The following is a 15,938-nucleotide window of genomic DNA, read 5'->3' on the forward strand; positions in this document are numbered from 1 at the left end:
TGTCGCTAAGATTTCTTATTCATGCTTTGTTATTCAACTTTGACGTTAATTTTCCTGAAAAGTTTCTTCTCTTTTTTTCTTCTTCGTTTTCCTTACGCATTAAACGCGGCAAAAAAAAAAAAACTCCGCAAATTGTGTGGAAAACATTTCGAAAGGCTTGTTTTACACGCACTTTGCGATATTTTTTTGGGGCCCGCAATAAATTGATTGTGCCACATAAGTTAAGTAGGCTTGCATTCTAATGATATATTTGGGTTACCTTGTCAATCTTCGACTCCTTCGAGTCCTTCTGAAATATTGATGATTGCGAAGTATGAAGAAAATCAAGACAACAACTTCGAGCCCGAAATTCCAATTTTTAAGGTTTTGTAAACAGATCCGATTTGTACTAAAAAGAGCCGAACCGAAACCCGTAATGCACAATTTTATTTTATTTTTAAAAAAAAAATAAAAATCACAAAATATTAAACTCAAAAAAAATGAAAACTTTTAAGTTAAGCACTCTACTGTTTTTTGAAGAACCTTTGATCAAACCAGGAATTATTTAACAAATTTTTCTAATTCTATCAATTCTAACTAAGAAATGGCATTTCTTTAATGCAAAGGTTCCCTACACGAACGTTTTCACGAATATTCATACTTTTTTCACTTTCTTTTTCATCTTTCCTATAACCTTTAAACTATCTTTAATGCAAAGCTCCCTAACATAAATTATTTGAAGAATATTTATAATTTTTACACTAAGAACCTTTCTGTTTTTAAGCACATTTCTTTAATAGCAAAGATTCGTAATAGAAATGATTGTATTTCATAAATTTTCACTGTGGACTCTCTTCCCCTTTTTCTATCTTTCACATTTCTTGAATTCAAAGGTTCCTAACAGGCATTATTTTGCGAATATTCATACTTGTTTTCAGCAAATTGCAGAGAGTTATTATTTGTTCCTAACCAATTTGGCAGTTAAAAAAATAAATATTTAAAATTGAGTTCGATATATCTCGTTTTTCACACATTCAGCATAAGTTGAACTTATATGCAATCAATTAGGCCAACTTCAAACACAACTTGTGTACAATAAATGTAACAAAACGAGGCGTTTATTCGGAACTATCATTTATGCACCTGGCCATATCAACATGGCCTAGTTAAACACAGCACATTGATTTATTACGTTAAGTAGGTTGAAATCCAGTGCGGATTTGGCCAGCCAATAATGTTAAGTATCTTTCTCTATTTCTCGCTCTCTCTCTCTCTCTCTCTCTCTCTCTCTCTCTCTCTCTCTCTCTCTCTCTCCATCTCCATCTCCATCTCTCTCCCTCCCGCACCTAAATGCATTGGGCAATGATATATTCGCAAGCTTTGGCCATTCAACATGAACAACAAATCCACTCAATCATCTCTTTAATGCGCATTAGAGCAACACACCTCATCGTACACTCATATAAATATGGCCAGAAAAGGGAGGAAAAGGCACAAAATATGAGAGCATATGAGATACATAGCACGTTTACGTAGGTAGCTATAACTAGGAGAACTGGGGAGAAGTAGAAGAAACATAACTCCGCCGTTGATAATGGCGAGATTATGTCGTTTTGAAGCGACATATCTCCGCCGCTCTAGGACTTTTATAGATAGGTTTGCAGTTGCCAATTCTATGAACAAAAATATTGAAAATAAGAGAAAAATGTTTCAAAATTAGTCAGGCATACAAATTAACAGTACCATGTGGGATCTAATTCTTGAAAATTTTCAATAGCTAGAAGTTCCAATTAAATACTTAGCAATAGCAGTGCAGCAATTTCCACATGAAAGTTTTCCAAGATTTGTATTAACAATTGCCATAAATACTATTTATTTTCTAAGATATTTTCTATTGAAATAGAGACAATACAATTCACAGAAACTAAAAACTGTAACGCAATATTATAAAGTTTATATGTGAGCATATAGTTTTTTCGCTGAGTGTGTAAGCATGTGTGACACAGGTGCGTGTTTGTGTGTGTGTGTGTGTGTGTGTGTGTGCGTGTGTGAAAGAGTTATACGCAAAAATGCAATATACGTCAAGTGTCAATATTTGCACCTTGGCAAATTTGAAAGCATTTCATTCGACACTTAACTGGTTAGATTTGGATGCTGGCATTGGGACTGGTTTAGCACTGGGTAGCTAGGGAATTTTGGAACAGTTTACAATGGCAACGCCTTGACGCCATCACATTAATGTAAATATAATCAATTTCATGTTTTACCTGAGCCAAAAAAGAAAAGAAAAGAAAAGAAATAACCACACACTGAGAAAAGAAATATCTTGTTATGCTAAACTGACACACAGAGATTCCCCAAGAGTTACATTATCCACTTTGAGCATGCCATCCAGGACGCTGCGGCACACAGTATATAGTATATATATACATATATATATATATAGCCGCAGCTGCGGCGTCAAGGTAACAGCGCATCAGACGACAGCAGCGGAAATGTAACAGACACTGAGACCCTGCCCGCCCGCACACCTGGCTGACACACACACACACACACACAGAGAGACACAGAGCGTGGCACATGCAACACAAAATATAAACGATTACTGTAAGACAAGAAAAATATACATTAAACATGTCTTATCTGAATAAAATATCCCAAAAGACAACGGCGCTGAAAGTAAAGTAAAATAAAATTATATCCTATATACAGCAGATCGAAGTGGTTGACTGCCTGGCTCCTGGCTGGCTCCTGGCTCCTGGCTGGCTCCTGGCTCCTGGCTCCTGGTTGGAGGTTTGTCCGCCTTGGCGACAGGAGGAAGGGGAACGGCATGCGATACAGATACTACATTGTTTGGCCTGGCATCCGGCCACACACCCGCATATACAAACATTTTATTTATGCTTACTTTGTGTAAACGTAAACCGTAAACGCATTCCCGCTCAGCCAGAGCTGGCGACGACTCAGCTTCGCCTGGCCTGGCCTGGTTTGGCATGTGAGCAGCGTCGTCATCGTAATCCCAATACATTTTAACCAATCCACTTTTTCATCGTTTCATCGAATCATTTATATCACAAACGGGAGCATTAAATCGAATTAAGCTTATAAGCAGAGCCAACCAGTAACCAGGGCCAAAAGCAGCAGCACCAGCACCAGCACCAGCAGTAGACGAATTGCTGCGTCCTGCACTCACCAAATGAAACGCATACAAACAATTGGCTTATGAGCGCTGCCCGGGCAATGTTTGTGATGTGGTTCCTGCTCCTGCTGCTTCTGTTGTTGTGGCATGCAACATACAGGTGCTCGGCTACTCTCTCTCTCTCTCTATCTTTCTCTTGGCTGGCTTATCTGCTTAACTTGGCCCCCGCTCCCTGGTGTAAACGCCCACGTTTGCCAATTCCCGTTTCGGTGTCCTATCTGCTGCTTGTTTTATTGATAAATATTTGCACAAGTGTGAAAATTTCATTACGCCGCTCTGCTTATATTTAAATTACTTTCTTCGTTTTTCCTTTTTTTTTTTATTGTTGGTTTTTTTTTTTTGGGGTTTTCTTTGTTGTTGCCGGCAGCTCAGCTCGCATGTCGCTCGGCATCAGTTTCAAGTGTCTTCCTGCTGCTGTATATATACTATATATGCAGCGCATACCTATACATGTACAATATTTTATTTGGCCAACGACTGTTCACTTTGGCATTCTTTGCTGGTCTGTGTGTTGGGTTTCATTTTGATGCGTTCGGGGATTTGTATGCGCTGCCTAGCTTTGAGGTAATGCGATGCCAATCTATTAAGTAAACTGAGCTCACACAACGTGCCTTATCCAAATACATGCGAAACGGAAACCAGTTCAAGCCGGGAAGTCCCAATTTTTATTGCCTCCATGCGAAGCGCTAGTTGATCAAATGCATAGACGAACCCAAGTCACAATGTTTAAACATTCAACAGACTTACTTAATAAAATCAATTTTAATTAAATATTTTATCAAATTTTTTACTATTTTTTTTTTCAAAACTTTAATGTTGTGATTGCTTTTTATTTTAAACTAAATATGCCTTTTTATGGGCAAAAATGTGATGAGATGCACGAACCGAGCCTAAAGGCGCATTGCTTCGAATCGTGAACCAAACCCGCAAAGTGCATATATATATATAATATACATATAAATTTAATTAAATCTGAATAACTATATGTTGTTTGGCAGATCTGGAAGTGCGCCGCAATGGGCGCAGATTCGAATGTATTTTTCTAAAAGTCATGTGCCAACAATTACAACACATGCAAAATTGTTCGACATGCACATGCGTATGTATTTGAAAGTATGCCCTATACATGTATAACATGTGGCTGTGTGTGTGTGTGTGTGTGTTTGTGTGTGTTTGTGGGCTTCTAAGCGCAGCCATGCATAAATGAGCAATTTCGCTCGCGGCGCATTTTCGTCAACATTTGGTGAAGCTGCACAAAAATAAAAAAAAAAAAAATAATGAAAAAAGCAGGAAAATATTTATTGATTTGCAACTTTGGCGCTGCTGTCGACAGCGTCTGGCTGACAGGCGCAGGTTTATAAATTAGCAACAGTCTGCGACTACACGCCGCCCTCAACTTGCCCCCCCCCCCCCTCCAGCATCCTTTTCCCCCCTCAACCAGTATGTTAGCCAGCTTTGGCTGTGGCTTTGCCATTTCGGCATGTTTGCTTATTGAAATTCCGTGTTGCATATCCGCAGGCGCGCATGATTTGTTGAATGTTAAACACATTTCAACTACACCACGTCCCATTTACGTACACGAAATACTTATGGCCTTGTAATGCATATTCAATTACGCCAACGTCAACACCAACTCTCAAACAAATAAAAAAAACACCAAATAATCAAACGACTTTTTCAATTAAGCCCTCTGAACACGGCAAAAGGCAATAACTAGCTAATACATTTGTTAAAACCAACTACGGGAAATGCGCCTTGGGGCGTCGCTTTTGTACACAGTTTTCCACATCTTTGTAATCAGTTTCGTGAATTTTCGTAATTTTCCATTTAAAACAACTCAATTTCCTTTTATATATATGCGTCGTAGATAGTTCAGAGCAGCAAGACTTACCTTTGCGCATTGTCAAAAACATATATTTCGCAATAATTATTATATTCTTTTGGAAAATGCGTTCTTTTTTACCATTTTCTTTCGAGTTCAAGGCATGCAATTCATTGGAAACACACAACTTTCTGAGAAATAGCAGACTTGATTCAGGTCGAGTTTCGACTTTTCTTTGAATTTCTTAATATGAACCAAACTTTGAAACAGAACTCAAATAACAGCTGAAACAAAACCCATATTTTTTCAGAAATGCTTCGTTTCAAAATGAAAAACTTTTGAGAAAGACTCAGCCACAAATCAGGAATAATTTGAATCCCAAGCATTCGATTTATCAATAACTTCTCCATGAAAATATTTTTCGTAGAACGGGCAATTGTAAATTACAAATTGAATTGTTTAAAAAAGTATTGATAATATATGGGCCAAAATCGGAGTTTATGGATTTAAAAAAAAAACACAGGTTTTAGAACCGAAACTTAAGACAGAAAGTCTTTTCCAACGGAAAGCCAAACCCCTGACCTTTTGTTATCAGATTTGCAGTTCTAATTAAGAGAGTATGAGCATGACAAGTGTTCTATAGAGAATTGAAGGCTGATATTTAAAATGGAAGAGTGCATTCGTTTTTTTGAAATCAAGCATAAGCCTGAAAGCAAAATGAAAATCTCTTTTAGCCCCGTGAACAATGTGCATTTTATTTGTTGTTTCATATACATGCAAAATCTACGAGTGTTTAGATTTGATCTCTAATGCTTTTCATATCGGCTTTGGCACTTACAGATGGACGCATGGGTCTATCCATATTGCCGCTGGCCGCGCTGCTCACCGGAACGCTCTTCACCGTGGGCATCGCCGTGTTGTTTGTGGTTGTCATTGCGGTGCGTCGTCGCCGCTGCCAGGGCGCCCGGAATTTGTGCGATGACAAGGACAAGCACTTGGGTGAGTATTGCCGAAATTGTGGGCACTTAAGGCAGACCAAAAACTAATATGACCAACAACAATTCAAATGGCAGGCATGGATGTGACGGTGACAGCGCCCCTGGAAACGGGCGCCGGCCATCAGCGACTGGTCGTCGCCTATACGCTCAAGCAGGGCATTGAGAAGCAGCCGGACATACTGAGTGCACAGAAGAGCGCAACTGGCAGCGACACATCCTCACCGCTGGGAAATCGACAGAGTGGTTCATTTATGGGCGGCAGCAATGGGCCAGCGACCAGCGGTGCATCGGCGAGTCATAAAACAGCCGATTATGTAAGTTGAATGCACCACACTCAAAGAAATTCTTGAACTACATTTTAGAAAATTGTCAAGAAATCAAGATTTGACTTTAGTTCAGATTTTCTTGTTTTTAAACTAATATTCTTGCAATTAAAAAAAAATGTAACTCTTTTTAAAATAATTGAAACAATGTTCTGAAACTGTAAAGTAAAAATTTATTTGATGGTGATTTTCTCGGTACGAACTTCCTATTTTAATTTCAATAAATTTTCGTTTTTATTTTGTTGAAACATTAATTTTCCGAAATTTCATTAAGAAATGTATTTCATAGGTTCTTAAAATAAAAAGGTTTTTTTTTTTTATTTTTGGAAGGAAATTTGCTTAAAATGTTTATTTTTAAGATACGATTAACTCAAAACGAACTCAAAAATACTTTTGCTTAAATTTTCGAAAACCAACAAATTAAATTACATTTTTTTTAATTTTAAAATTCTAGAAACTCGCCAAGAAATAAAAATAAATTTCGCTTATCAGAAAATTTTATTGATTTAAAAAAAAAAAGTTCTATTATATGAAAAAACCAAGAAATGAAATTATTTTTGGCGATTTTCTAAAGGACATTTGTATTTTTGTAGTGCATTTTAAGAAACGTTGCTTGCAATAGCTAACATTTGGCCATTTGGCATCATTGCAGGAGGTGAATGCGCCGCACCTGAACAGCCCGCCGTCGCAGTCGAGTACTCTGAAACTGGAAAGTGAGAATGCGGCGAAAAGTTACCAGACGCCAGCGGCGGCAGCCTCGCTGCTGTACGATGCCATGCCCACGCTCAGTCGCTACGAGCAGCTGGGCCTGAACATGGGCAGCTATGCCGGCGGTGGTGGTGGTGCTGGTGGTGGTGGTGGTGGTGGTGGCGGTGCTGGGATTGGCAGCAACAGTACGCTGAGCTCGGCCGGAAGCGTGGCGAACTCGACGAGCAATGCGCTTGGCAATGGCGGGCACTATGCACAGCATATGCATCATACGCTGCCCCATGGCCTGGCCTCGGGCAGCCTGCCACGCGGACGTGATCCGCTAACTTTGGCCGATTATCTGACCACCAGCAGCCTGATTGACTATAATCTGAGCAAGTCGGCGGCGGCCACAGCAGCACCGCTGCCCACGCACATGACGCTGCCGAAGGGCCTGGGCCATGTCGGCGGCATGGCCGGCACAAGTCTGTCGCCCTCGCAGCTGACAACCATTACACAGAAATCGAATGCCGGACGCAATCACATCATCACGGACACGCTGCCCGGCCCGGAGAGCTGCGTCTAAAGCTTGCGTGCGGACGAGCTATCGAATTCCTGGCAACAAACAAAAGACTGGCGCACATCAGAAACAGATTTAAAAAACAAAAAAAAGGAAACAGAAATCGAATACAGAGGCAGCAGCAAATGCAGTAGTTGAAAGTGAAATACGTATAGTTATATATATATATAGAGCATATAGAACTAGGTCTAAGCTTACCAAAAAACAAAAAAAAAAAAAAAAACAAGTGAAAAAAAACTAACTATTCGTAACTAGCAGAGTTCGTGGACGGAATGTCTCTAAGCATTAAATTCTAATTGTTAGACTTAAAAAGTAGCTTTTAAATTTAGTCAATGTATGTGTTCGTGTGCATGTGTGTCTGTGTTTGTTTGTACATGTTAGTGTAAATGTATTTCTAGCCATAAGCATAAACATTCTAATATACAACTATATATATATATTTATATATAGTGTGCTATTTAAAGCTTGGCCTTCAGCATCAAGTTTGCCCATTTGAGACTCCATTCACAGACTTCCCTTAATATCTCTCATTGAAAAGCTATCAAGCATATCAAACACTGTAATATCTATGCATATCTTCGTTAATACATTAATCAGATATCAGTTTTTCTGAATTTGTATACCTGGAAAAAATAATGTACATATTCCATAATATCACAAGAAGGGACTCTTCTAAGTATATCTTCTACGGGTTCTGGGACAGTGTATAGCTATTCTGATGTACATCTTTTAAAAGATCTCAGAAACGATAAAGGCAATTCATTTCAGAGAGCATCTGTGTACATCTTCTTAAAAGATATCAGGCTCGTTGACAAATCCTAAAAAGTATTACCCCGAATACAATATCATACAAGATGTTAGCGTATTAGCTTGCGATACCCAAACCCAAAGATATATTTGTGTACTGAAATTCCAGGATTATCATCTATTAAAAACTTCTATAACTGAAAGAAGTTGTCGTCACGGCGAGTTCCTATTAACAATCACAGCATCAATTCGAGGAACCCAAACTATATACAAATACGCATGCTTGATGCTGAAGAGCGAGGCCTGAACTAGAAACAACCGTCTTGTTAAATTGCTGTGTACTTCCAAGCAGAACCCAAAGTGTTGTTAAAACTGTTTTTATTTTTATTGTTGTTGATTTTATTCTTTACACTATATGAGAACATATCCCGATAAAAAAAAAGAGGCACATATCCTTTGCTGTCTAACCGAGCCTATGCCGCAACTATTTGAACTGCTGCACAAGATCAAAGCCAAAAGCAAGCGATTCGCATTTGGGAGCAGTCCATGGGGAAAAAGTTATATTGGACACGTCTTGCGCCATTGCCTGCCCAGAGAGAGAGAGAGAGATTGTGTGTGAGGAGGAGGAGGAATAGGAAGCCATTGTGGCCATTATTTAACTTTTAAACACGCGCCAGAAACAGCAGCCCGGCAGATTTGAATTTAATGGGCATGAGCCAGCCGAGAGCCGGTCGGCTAGCCAACAAGTGAGCAATAAAGAAAAGTTTAGAAAAATATGCGATAACCGCCCTGTGGATAACCATAATAAGCTCACGAACGATTGAATGGCTATGGAGCACAATAAAAACTGGCCAACAACTCGAACTGGGCACGGATTTTGTGCGCACGATAGCGCAAAATGATGACAATAAATGGAAAAGTTTTTAATAAGCCAATAAAATGATTTATGTAGCTAACATCGAGCCAAACTCAGCACATTTATAATAAACTCATAGGCCCAAAAGTCCACATGTTGATTTGCCAACTGGTCCTCGACAATTTGATAAGCACGACTTTCAATTCCAAGTATTATATACAAACTCTGGCCTAGTTTTAATCACAAGCTTAAACATACAACGAATTATTTAGTCGAAATTTATTGGCTCTGGCAGTTTAGCAGCTCAATCAAGTTACTCGAAAACAACAACAACAAATAAAAATGGAACGAAAAACAAATGAAACTTTCGATAACATATTTAATAAATTTTGATGCCTTTCGAAAAGGCATGGCAATTGTTATCAAGGCATATATTCGCATATCAGAAATGCATCTAATACGTTTAAACAATTAAGCATGTTCTTAAATGAATAAGTGTTCAAAAGTTGATCATATCATTTCGTTTTTTAGGGTCTACAATTTGCATTTCTAACGAGAAACCAAAAAAACAAAAAACAATATCGATTGATTACTTAAGTATATTAAGAATAGCGAAATCATAAATATCTATAAATACATTTAGTAAAAAAAAATGTGTGTAAAAAAAAACAAAACATAATGTTGTACAACCCGGAAAAATGTCATAGATCATATGGAATGCTATAGTTAAAAAAATTAATATATAACTGTCAGAAAAATCAGAAACTTCCTCCAGCGTGTATAAGCGAATGTCCCCCGCTGTAGATATTCAATACGAGTAGTTGAAACTTTCAGAAACGAAATCATGTAGTGCTACATACAATATAAACAAAGAGAAAATAAAAGAGAATAACGAAACAGAAAAATGTATCAAATGGGCCTCAAAGAGGGCAAAACATTGTACATACATACATAAGTAAAACCAATGTAAGCACGACGATTGTAACTATCTATGTAAAAATGCTTAAAATATTTGTGATAAAGTAATAGTGTTAATGATAAGTAATAAAACATGACATATTATGAAAAATAAATCAACAGTTTTATGGGTTTTCAATTTTTCACATTGTAAATGGGGCGACATTTATAAACATAGTAATAATAACACTAATAAAACAATTAAGAGGCTCTAGTCGGGAGCTCCCGACTAGGGGATACCCTGAACCCTCCTCTTCCATCATCAAATGCATATATATATTCTATTTTAGAAGCTATATGTCATGTTTGGTGACACTAGCTCTTATTATTAACCAAAATTGCCCAAAAAACCGGATATCGATATCGATTTTAATCGATTGCTTGGAAACGGAGTAAGTTATCGATTATCGGAAACAAACTCGATCTGCGCGGGAACTTGGACCATCTACATCATTTCAAGGCTCTAGCTCTTATAGGTTCTGAGATCCTTGCGTTCATACATACGGACGGACAGACAGACGGACATGGCTAGATCGACTCGGCTATTGATGCTGATCAAGAATATATAAACTTAATGGGGTCGGAGATGCTTCCGTCATTCTGTTACATACCTTTGGATTTTACACAAATACAATATACCCTTATACCCATTTTTAATGGGGTCAGGGTATAACAAATTTATTTTTGTCAAAACGACATAACTCCGCCGTTGATCATGGCGAGATTATGTCGTTTTGAAGCGACATAGCTCCGCCGCTCTAAAAACGACATATCTCCGGGCTCTAATAATTACATATATCCACGCGGAGATATGTCGTTTCAAAACGACATTACTCCGCCGTTGATGATGGCGAGATTATGTCGTTTTGAAGCGACATATCTCCAAGCCCCAAAAACGACATATATCCGCGCGGAGATATGTCGTTTCAAAACGACATAACTCCGCCGTTGATCATGGCGAGATTATGTCGTTTTGAAGCGACATATCTCCAAGCCCCAACGACATATCTCCAAGCCCCAAAAACGACATATCTCCAAGCCCCAAAAACGGCATATATCCGCGCGGAGATATGTCGTTTCAAAACGACGTAACTCCGCCGTTGATCATGGCGAGATTATGTCGTTTTGAAACGACATATCCTCCAAGCCCCAAAAACGACATATATATCCGTTGATCATGGCGAGATTATGTCGTTTTGAAGCGACAAAGCTCCGCCGCTCTAGGACTTTTATGGATAGGTTTCCAGTTCCCAATTCTATGAACAACAAATTTAATGGGTTCAGGGTATAAAAATGTTCTTTCTTTATTGTTCTATAATAATAATAATAATAATAATAATAATAATAATAATAATAATACTTATAATAATAATAATAATAATAATAATAATACTAATAATAATAATACTTATAATAATAATAATAATAATAATAATAATAATACTCATAACAATAATAACAATCCACCTCTAATATTGAAGAGTTCGAAATTTTAAGCAACCAGGAAAGTTCATTTATTAAATCTCTTTCTCTAAGTCAGCAGCTCACATTGCTAATTAGTTTCCCAGTTATGAATCATTGAGGTATTTGAATCTGTAATCTGATTCAGTCGCATAGCTGGCGACAATAAACAGCGACAGCTGTGATATTTAATTGTATCCATCAACACATGTAATAGCAAATTCCATGTACCTATTACTAACACTATGCAACAAAGCTAGACTTTTTTCTGTGAAAAGTTTACAATGTTAGATTTTCTTTGTTTAACTTTTTCTAAGTTCTTATTTTGAGCTGTGTCTAAGACTTCATATATGTGCCCACTTCTTGCACCGATTTTGTGGTCGCGATATTCATGCGCGTGATTCACAAAGATATAATAAATAGGCGCCGAACAAGGTATTCAAGGACTCACAGACTCGCAAGCTAACTTTGCCTCAATTTGAGAAACGAAATAGAACTGAGTACACTGAACCCAATTTATTTTGAATTTTTTTCCAACATCAATACATTCTAAGTGTGTATGCAAAATACAATGATAGGGTATTTGAAAGACGAGACAATAAACGCACTTTTCAGCGCGCACTTGTTCGCTTTGAGTAATCGTACTTTACGAAATGAGGAAATGTAGGCAGATTAAGATGAAACAGAGGCGTAGCTAGAGATTATAGGGATTATTATTAATAATTTAATATATTTTATATTACCCAGTGAATCCCCAGTGTCTACGCCTCTGGGCGCTTTTGAAATCACAGTTATAGATTACAAAGACTACAAAGTTTGACTTCTGTTTACTCAATTCTCAGTGTCAAGGCGTCGTTAGAGGGTTTTGGATCTCAGTTCCACGCATAAAATTGCTAAATAATGAAGGAGCCTTTTTGTCTTTTGCTGCTTGGTTTCGGGCTGCTAGGCTGCATTGCCAAGGCAAGTGAACTTTAGCCGCTTTGACCTCGTATTGACAACAACATTTTGCAGCGTAATCATGATCCCGATGCGCCCAAGCTACCCATAACACTCTACTACGAAGCGCTTTGTCCATACTGCATGGAGTTTGTGACAACTCAGCTGAATCCTTCGATGACGCGCATGGATAGGCTGCCCTACACGGACTTGACGCTGGTGCCCTATGGAAATGCGAAGGTAGGTGATTTAATGAATTTTAGAGGAAACCCGTTTAATGCCACGCTTCAGGTGAACGAGGCGGGCGAACTCACCTGTCAGCACGGCGCGGATGAATGTGAGCTGAATGCCTGGCATGGCTGCATCCTGGAGCACAATAATATGACCATATCATTAAAGCTAATTGCCTGCATGATGCGCGGACGCAAAAACAATCTGGATAGGTGCGCCAAGCGCTATAACATAGATGTGAGTGCTGTCAAGGAGTGCAAGAAGGCGCGCAGCGTCAATGAAATATTGAAGAAATATGGTGAGGCAACGGCCCAAGTGGCATTCCGAGGTGTGCCAGCCATTGCCGTGGATAATGTAAGTACAAGCAGCTTAGGCCAAAGAGTTATTAGAATAACCTTTGTGATTCCTCAGGCTTATGATGAAACGGATCAGGAGAGTCTATCAGATAATTTTGACCAGACTTTCTGCGCCAAATACAAAGCCAAGTTCAACAAGAGTCTAGAGAACTGTGAGCTATCTGCAAGGAGCAACACGATTAGAACAAAACATTAATAATGGTTAGTACATGTATATTGAAAGTGTCAGACTTCTCGTAAGTACTAAGTAAAAATTACAGGGATTTAGCTAAGGAAATCAGTTGCCAAATAACAATTTTAACACAATTACAAAGAAACTTTCAAAAGATCACAATTAAATTCGTTATCTAACTAAATTGAAATACATGTCAAAGTTAGAATTACAGATGCAATAGATGGATGGCTTTATAAATATATGATTTAATCATTTAGTTTTTGTTTTCGAGCATTGCAATAATTTTGTCCAACTTTACAGCCTGTTGCGCCTCGTATGCATCCAATCTCTTGGCAATTGTGCGCTCCAACTGCTCGAACTTGGCGTCGATATGTTCCTTCAGACTGCTCACGCCCATCTCAGTGCCAGCAGCCGCTGGCATCGGAGTCTCCGAGTGACTCACATAGCTCTTCATCATGCTCATAAACTTTTGCAGTTTCTGATCACTGTCCTTGGCTTGATTTGGAGTGCCGCAGCCAGTGCCTCCTTTTTGCAGCAGCTCCTGTATTTTTTGTATATCGAATGGCTTTTGCAACTGTGTGGTAATGCCATTCGGATTTGGAGCTATGTGCAACATAGCGCCATAAATGCGAATCACCTTGGCCGAGGTGAGCAGCTTTAAATTGATATCCGCGATGCCAGAACGATCGATTTCCACATCGTAACGATATGGGCGTATGGGTATATCGCCATCATCTTCCTTAACTGCACTGCCATAGATCGTCTCCAAATACTCCTGGGTGGGGCCCACGAAAAGTTCCACTTTGGGTGCGCTGCACACAAGCGTTATGGCGGCAATTTTAAAATTGGGCGATATTTGAAATTGCAGCTCACAGGGTATTGTGGGGTAGTCGATATACATGAACACAACACGCTCCTCGCCGATAACGTCGTCCAAGTCGGGCCTGTTAGGGCAAAAGTGCACATAAATATATATATGTATGTTAACCTGTTTGGGTGTGTTTGCAATTGCAAATGGAAATCCTTTGTCTTACTTCTCAAAGACATCTTCCTCAGAGAAGCGTGTGGGCACCAGCTGGGACAGTTCTTTGCCAGCCGACTGTGTCCAGTTACATCTCACAATTACCTTTTCAGTCATAATGCTCAGGCTTATTAAATCAAAAATATTAAAAAAATAACTGTTGCTGCAGCACAAATCAACAATGCTTTGCTTATTGTCTTCTTCTTCCACACTAAATAGCCAAGGCTGCCCATTTGTTGCGTTAGCAGGCCCACGAAACAGAGTTGCATTTTGCGTGAAGCTTTGGCGCCAAACGTAACAGCAGTGCGCGTAACATAACAGACTACGTAACAAAAACGCGAACTGCCCACACAGCGTTGCAATACGCGAATTGACAACTACGACCTTGATTGGCCCCCTTGTAGGTCATATTTAAGTAAATTTAAAGGAAAGCGACAGTGCTGTAAGCGCCATCGCCGCTATTATAACATAATTTTCCGCAAACTAGTCCAACTATCAAATATGGGTGGCAAATACAAGATTGTTATGGTGCGCCATGGCGAGTCCGAGTGGAATCAGAAAAATCAATTCTGCGGCTGGTTTGATGCCAATCTCAGCGAAAAGGGTAAATCCAAATGCACATAATCAAATACTTAATAAAAACCAATCAATACTTTTGTGTGCGCAGGCAAGGAGGAGGCTCTAGCTGCTGGCAAGGCTGTCAAGAACGCAGGGCTAGAATTCGATGTGGCTCACACTTCGGTTCTGACGCGCGCCCAGGTCACACTGGCCAGCATACTGCAGGCGAGCGGCCACAAGGAGATTCCCATTTATAAGACCTGGCGCCTGAATGAACGTCACTATGGCGGTCTGACTGGCCTGAATAAGGCTGAGACCGCTGCCAAGTACGGTGAGGCTCAGGTGCAAATCTGGCGACGCAGCTTTGACACACCACCGCCGCCCATGGAGCCGGGACATCCCTACTATGACACCATTGTCAAGGATCCTCGCTATGCTGAGGGACCTAAGCCCGAGGAGTTCCCCATGTTTGAGTCGCTGAAGCTGACCATTGAACGCACACTGCCCTACTGGAACGATGTCATCATTCCACAGATGAAGGAGGGCAAACGCATCCTGATTGCGGCCCACGGCAACAGTCTGCGCGGCATTGTCAAGCATTTAGATAGTGAGCAACAGCATGAAATGTTATTATTCCATAAGAATTGAATTTACTCTAAAACCACTACAGATCTGTCCGAGGATGCCATCATGGCGCTGAACTTGCCCACCGGCATACCGTTTGTATACGAGCTGGATGAGAACTTCAAGCCCGTTGTATCCATGCAGTTCCTGGGTGACGAGGAGACCGTCAAGAAGGCCATCGAAGCCGTTGCTGCCCAAGGCAAGGCCAAGTAAATGAAGCTCTTAGTTCGACACAATATAAAAGCACAATTGCTAGAGATTGTTAAGTCCAGATAGAAGCTGGATATATCCTCCCGTTCATTGTTGTGGTTCTCGTAGCATTAATTGGTTCTCATACCCACTCCCCACTACAGTTAATAAATAATTTATTATAACACAAACTTATAGTAAGCACAGGCTTAGAGTGGAACTTTCATTTTATTGCCCCG

The 15,938-nt window shown here is 39.5% G+C and overlaps 4 protein-coding genes across 5 annotated transcripts in view; 3 read left to right on the plus strand and 1 right to left on the minus strand.

The window, feature by feature from the left end:
* Positions 1–7,664, plus strand: part of LOC115764158 — a 122,874-nt gene extending 115,210 nt beyond the window's left edge. The window contains exons 16-18 of the mRNA XM_030707036.1: positions 5,841–5,999; positions 6,074–6,312; positions 6,974–7,664. Coding sequence (XP_030562896.1) covers positions 5,841–5,999; positions 6,074–6,312; positions 6,974–7,594 — 1,019 coding nt within the window. The 3' untranslated portion in view covers positions 7,595–7,664. The remainder of the gene's footprint in view (positions 1–5,840; positions 6,000–6,073; positions 6,313–6,973) is intronic.
* A 4,780-nt stretch (positions 7,665–12,444) lies between these two features.
* LOC115763975 (GILT-like protein 2) lies at positions 12,445–13,470 on the plus strand. Of its 2 annotated transcripts, XM_030706780.1 has the most exons (5): positions 12,445–12,569; positions 12,621–12,785; positions 12,837–13,130; positions 13,188–13,333; positions 13,393–13,470. In XM_030706780.1, exons 1-4 carry the CDS (start codon positions 12,510–12,512, stop codon positions 13,326–13,328), a joined length of 660 nt encoding a protein of 219 aa, XP_030562640.1. In that variant the 5' UTR covers positions 12,445–12,509; the 3' UTR covers positions 13,329–13,333; positions 13,393–13,470. The 2 variants fall into 2 exon arrangements, with proteins under 2 accessions (XP_030562640.1, XP_030562638.1); XM_030706778.1 differs by lacking the exon at positions 13,393–13,470 and having other exon boundaries at positions 13,188–13,341.
* Positions 13,471–13,539: 69 nt separating this feature from the next.
* Positions 13,540–14,663, minus strand: LOC115763973. The gene is made up of 2 exons (XM_030706776.1): positions 14,342–14,663; positions 13,540–14,251 (listed from the first exon to the last, which is right to left on the minus strand). Exons 1-2 carry the CDS (start codon positions 14,443–14,445, stop codon positions 13,561–13,563), a joined length of 795 nt encoding a protein of 264 aa, XP_030562636.1. The 5' UTR covers positions 14,446–14,663; the 3' UTR covers positions 13,540–13,560.
* Positions 14,664–14,740: 77 nt separating this feature from the next.
* Positions 14,741–15,890, plus strand: LOC115763974 (phosphoglycerate mutase 2). The gene is made up of 3 exons (XM_030706777.1): positions 14,741–14,932; positions 14,996–15,493; positions 15,557–15,890. The coding sequence occupies exons 1-3, from the start codon at positions 14,830–14,832 to the stop codon at positions 15,721–15,723; spliced, it is 768 nt and encodes a 255-aa protein (XP_030562637.1). The 5' UTR covers positions 14,741–14,829; the 3' UTR covers positions 15,724–15,890.
* Positions 15,891–15,938: the final 48 nt, after the last annotated feature.

Source organism: Drosophila novamexicana, unplaced genomic scaffold (genome assembly GCF_003285875.2).
Source record: "Drosophila novamexicana strain 15010-1031.04,08,12 unplaced genomic scaffold, DnovRS2.1 tig00000817-arrow-arrow-pilon, whole genome shotgun sequence".
NCBI classification, from domain to species: domain Eukaryota; kingdom Metazoa; phylum Arthropoda; class Insecta; order Diptera; family Drosophilidae; genus Drosophila; species Drosophila novamexicana.